Genomic DNA, 5406 nt, shown 5'->3' on the forward strand with positions numbered 1-5406 from the left:
GAAAAATTGGGTATTAGTTGACCCTGCATCCTCTGACTAACTTCAGAATGTTGAGATCCTGTTCGTGAGAAACACGCAAACCCTGAGTCGTGAAAACTATATTCGGCATTGGGTCCCTAACTGAAGAGTATGGGATCAGATATAAATCAAAACTCTAAACTGAATTCATATGTGACTCGTTCCTAATTAAAAATACTGTCTAAATTTTACCATCACTTAAAACTGGAGTCAGATTGAATTTGGAGTTGAAAACTAATATAAATACATTCTAATAATAAATAACACAGTTCTTTTCAGAAGCAAAAATATTTAATGATAAAGTACAGAGTATCACAGTACAGTGTTTTTACATATTTTACCAGGTAGTAAATATCAGTTTGAGCTCCGGCGCCCAAAATCTACCCAGCCTTGATAATCTGAGAGGCAGTCCTCCCGTTGGATGATTTCTGCCAAAAATGAAGAAGAACAGCAAGTGTGAGACAGGCTTCTTCGATTTTTGGACTGTTTCTATCTTCAGAGACACACACCTGATAGTGCCTGCAGGAGCTGACGGGACATAAGCTCTCGCTGATCCTCCGATAACCCCACTGAACGCCTCACACGAGCCAGCAGGCTCTCGGGAGCCTCGGGTGGGCTCTCTGGAGAAACTGCTGACCTTTTTGTGTTCACAGGTTTGATTTTAGACAGAGGAGAAGCCGCACATGCCACCACCAGCATTGCTACAAGGGTCAGTACAATGAATTTGGCCATCATTTCTGTAAGGAACAATCACAAATGTCAATACAATAGTCATATAGGAGATGAATAACTATATGCAAATGAATAAATGATTTGAAAATGTTTATTATACACTGTAAAACCCAACAGTCAACTTTATTAAACGAAATGAGTGTAGTTAACTCAAAATGTATTGAAAGTTAATTTTACTCATTTGAAAAGAGTTTTGAACTCAGTGTTGTAAGTTCACAGTACTCGTATAGATTAGTTTTTTTTAACTCAAATGGTTTGTAGCAATCGATTTCCTCAAACAGTTTGAGTTGCCTTAACTTATTGAGTTTTGCAGTACTCAATTGGTTTGAGTTCTCTTCATTTATTGGGTTTTACTGTGCTAAATTTTTTTCATTTGCTCAAAAGGATTGCGTTATCTTAACTTTTTGGGTTTTACAGTGTATTAATAATCTAATTTTGATGCAATTTAAATAGAGTTTATTACTAGGTTATCCATAATACTGTTTCTATTCATTTAGAATATTGGATTTATTTATATTATTACATAAATATTGTTCTCATTTATGTTTAACTAACAAATAGCCATCACGTGACGTTTATAAGTTAGATTATGTTAAAAGTATGCAATCCAAATGAATGGAATTTGTTGTCCTGATGGAAATCCTTGGTAAGATGTTAATTTAAAACACATTTGACACAATAGAATTCTCATAGTTCATGCTGGGTTTAGCTGTTGATCTTATAGTTCATGTTTCAAAAAAACAACCTAAATTATTTCTTGTATGTTGCTGATCCAAGATTATCATTATATTCCTGAGAAAAATTAAGTATACTACAAGTTCATTTTATGGAGTGTATAAAGCTCAAGTATTTAGTAAGCTACTGTATGAAGGTAGAACTGTATACTATACTATATGAACTGTGTACTATTTTGTTAGTAGTAAATGTACTACTTATACTAATATAGGTACCAAATTGGCCCACTTTTTAGTTTTTAGTATTATATATTTTTTGTAAATAATAAACTTAGATTGTGCAGCTATTTTACAACAACTTTTTCATCACTGTATGTGAACATTTAGGCGTTGGGTGTAATTAGTTACTAATTACTGTAATTTTATTGATTTTCCACCGAAAAGTACAGTAAGGGATTACTTTTTTATTTTTAGTTAATTTTACAGTTTTACAATTCTTGATTACAGTTACCTATACTATACTATACTATACTATACTATACTATACTATACTATACTATACTATACTATACTATACTATACTAAAAATAAATACATTCAACAGTGATGTAAAAATCAATCCAGAGATTTTTAAATAATTGTATTCTTTAACTAAAGAACATTTATCAAGACAACTGCATATGCATAAGAGCATTACTTTACAGTTCATGACAAAATGAGGTATACATTCTGGGAAGCCATGTAATTGTAAATATATATTTTTTATATAAATATATATATTTTATTCAGGCATTTTACATATCAACTTAATATTGTTTTTTTCCACAACTGAACATGTTAAAGAAACAATTGTAGAAATTTATGTCAGGATATAATATGAAATAAAGTGTCATTCACTTGAAATCTTTGTCCTTTGATGCAAATAATATTTCAAATGTAAATGTTATTTAAAAAAAACAGAACTAAAGAGTCATGTTTGGCTCAAATGTAAAGAATTAATTCAATTCAATTCACCTTTATTTGTATAGCGCTTATACAATGTAGATTGTGTGAAAGCAGCTTCACATAAAAGGTCATAGTAAATAGGAACAGTGTAGTTCAGAGTTAAGAGAATTAAGAGTTGAGATTTATGTGGCTATTTAGTGTTTAGTCAAGTAATTAAACTACTTGTAGAGTAATAAGTTGCTTTTCAGACAAAAAATAAATGCAGTTGTAATGATGTAATTAGTAATTAACAATTAATTACTTTTTCCAAGTAACTTACCCAATACAAGGTGTACTGATGATTTACCAGTTGCATATAGCTTACTTTATAGCACATTTTTCAGTTTCTGAATGTACACTTTGACATATTTTCTAGGTAAACTAGTTTTGTTGTATTTTGTGATAAAAGTTTACTTATTTAATAATACACAAAAAATAAAAATGTAAGATCTTTTTCTTCAGCAAGAAAATAATAAGAAAGGATTTACAGTACCTGAATAGTGCAGAGCCAGAAATGTTTTTGTTTTGAGTGTCACAATAAAATCCAAATGACCAGTCTGTTCTTTTATATGTCATTTTTCAGATAAAAAGATGTTAATCAATGGAGTTGGGTAACTGTTGTTATGAAGGAGGAGTGTGATTAAACAGACTACGTCAAACAGAAGATCGTCATCATATGGGAAATTCAATAGTTTTCTTTAATGAGAATTTAACTTAGCAAACATTACAAACCCCAGTGATCAGGCAAGTTATGGCACTTAACTATCTGGAAGCAAACTAATATGAACTCAGCTTGTAAAAAAGATTTAGTAATTGATTTTTTTTTCATGTCAGTATCCGAGTGCTCCTTTAATCAATTGTCCTAATGTAATATTATATGATGTGCCATCAATAAGTGACATTTTTTGGAACTGTTTTATTGATTAAAATGACAGAAGGAGAAAGGCTGTGATGCAGTGCTTTTGATTTTATTGCCATCCAAGAGACTTTTGCTTCCTCTCAGGACCATTAGATTTATGTACCTAAAGATTTTAGCCATCATCATAATCGTGTGAGTCTGCAGTCAACAAACCACCGCTGGTCCATGCTTTTTGGCATGCATATTGAGGTATACTGTATGACATCATGCAGTGCTTAGTTCTTATTTGCCTCCTTTATTATTTATTTAAATTTATTTTAAACATTTTCATGTATTTAATATAATGGTAGTAATGGGTCAATGGTATAAAAATCCCTTTTTCTCCTGTTATTTGACAGCTGTGAGGCGGTATGCATTTAAAATTGTTGCGGTGATACAACTGTGGCGATGCGGTGGTGCAGTAGGTAGTGCTGCTGCCTCACAGCAAGAAGGTTGCTGGTTCGAGCCTCGGCTGGGTCAGTTGGCATTACTGTGTGGAGTTTGCACATTTGTGTGGGTTTCCACCGGGTGCTCCGGTTTCCCCCACAAGTCCAAAGACATGAGGTACAGGTGAACTGGGTAAGCTAAAATTGTCTGTGGTGTATGTGTGTGTACAGGTGTTTCCCAGTTCCAGTGATAAATTGCAGCTGGTAGAGCATCCGCTGTGTAAAACATATGCTGGATAAATTGACAGTTCATTCCACTGTGGTGACCCCAGATTAATAAAGGGACTAAGCCCAAAAAAATGAATGATACAACTGTTTTGATATCATAATGAATCTTATTAGTAATAATAATAAGAAATTCCCTACAAAAAAATGAAGGCATGTAGGAAACACAGGCTCATTGGGAAAATGTGCCCTGGTGTACATTTTTGAGAACCAAGAAATGTGCTCATGGGTACATATGGCTATATTTTATGTGTAAAACGAACATAATGGGGCAGTACTGTTGACTGCTTACCTCTGTGTGGTTGGCTTTTGCTAGGCCTGACAGAGTTCGGCGAAGGATTTTTCTAGAAATTAGGAAAACCTAAAAAATGCAGTATGAGGTTGCAATAGAAGCATGCATCCATGATGGCTTTTCTCTTCTAGTTTGCTTTTGAAAAAACTATCGGTTGAGTTCTAGGAAGGTGTGGGCGGTCAGTCGATATCAAGCTTATATATTAGGCTATCTATAGAATATATAATTTTCAAAGAAATGTATACAGTGGCCTCTGGTGGATTTATGGGAAATGGCACATATTAGAAAATGTGCCCTATAACCTATTATACATATATTCATTCATTCATTTTCTGCTGCTTTTCCGGGGCCGGGTCGCGGGGGCAGCAGTCTTAGGAGAGAACCCCAGACTTCCCTCTCCCCAGACACTTCCTCCAGCACCTCTGGGGGGATCCTGAGGTGTTCCCAGGCCAGCCGAGAGACATAGTCCCTCCAATGTGTCCTGGGTCTTCCCTGAGGCCTCCTCATGAAGGGACATGGCTGGAACACCTGCCTAGGTAGGCGTCCAGGAGGAATCCCAAACAGATGCCCGAGCGACCTCAGCGGACTTCTCTCGATGTGGAGGAGCAGCAGCTCTACTCCGAGCTCTTCCCGGTGACAGAGCTCCTCACCCTATCCATAAGAGTGCGCCCTGCCACCCTTCGAAGGAAACTTATTTCGGCCACTTGTATCCGAGATCTTGTCCTTTCAGTCAAGACCCAAAGCTCATGACCATAGGTGAGAGTCGGAACGTAGATTGACTGGTAAATCGAGAGCTTTCCCTTTCGGCTCAGCTCCGTCTTCACCACAACAGACCGGTACATTGATCACATTACTGCTGCCGCTGCACCAATCCGCCTGTCAATCTCACGTTCTATCCTTCCCTCAATCATGAACAAAACCCAGAAATACTTGAACTCCTCCACCTGGGGTAAGGACTTTCCTCCAACCTGGAGATGGCAAACCACCTTTTTCCGGTGGAGCACTATGGCCTCGGACTTGGAGGTGCTGATTCTCATCCCAGCTTCGTCACACTCGGCAGCAAACCGCTGCTGAGTGCATGCTGAAGGTCCATGTTCGATGATGCCAACAGAACAACATCGTCTGCATATAACAGAG

General features: G+C 36.2%; 1 protein-coding gene across 1 annotated transcript; it reads right to left on the bottom strand.

Moving 5' to 3' along the window:
• Positions 1-326: 326 nt before the first annotated feature.
• Positions 327-2932, bottom strand: LOC130237639 (gastrin/cholecystokinin-like peptide). The gene is made up of 3 exons (XM_056468640.1): positions 2902-2932; positions 528-755; positions 327-446 (listed from the first exon to the last, which is right to left on the bottom strand). The coding sequence occupies exons 2-3, from the start codon at positions 751-753 to the stop codon at positions 373-375; spliced, it is 300 nt and encodes a 99-aa protein (XP_056324615.1). The 5' UTR covers positions 754-755; positions 2902-2932; the 3' UTR covers positions 327-372.
• Positions 2933-5406: the final 2474 nt, after the last annotated feature.

Source organism: Danio aesculapii, chromosome 11, assembly GCF_903798145.1.
Source record: "Danio aesculapii chromosome 11, fDanAes4.1, whole genome shotgun sequence".
In the NCBI taxonomy this organism is placed as follows: domain Eukaryota; kingdom Metazoa; phylum Chordata; class Actinopteri; order Cypriniformes; family Danionidae; genus Danio; species Danio aesculapii.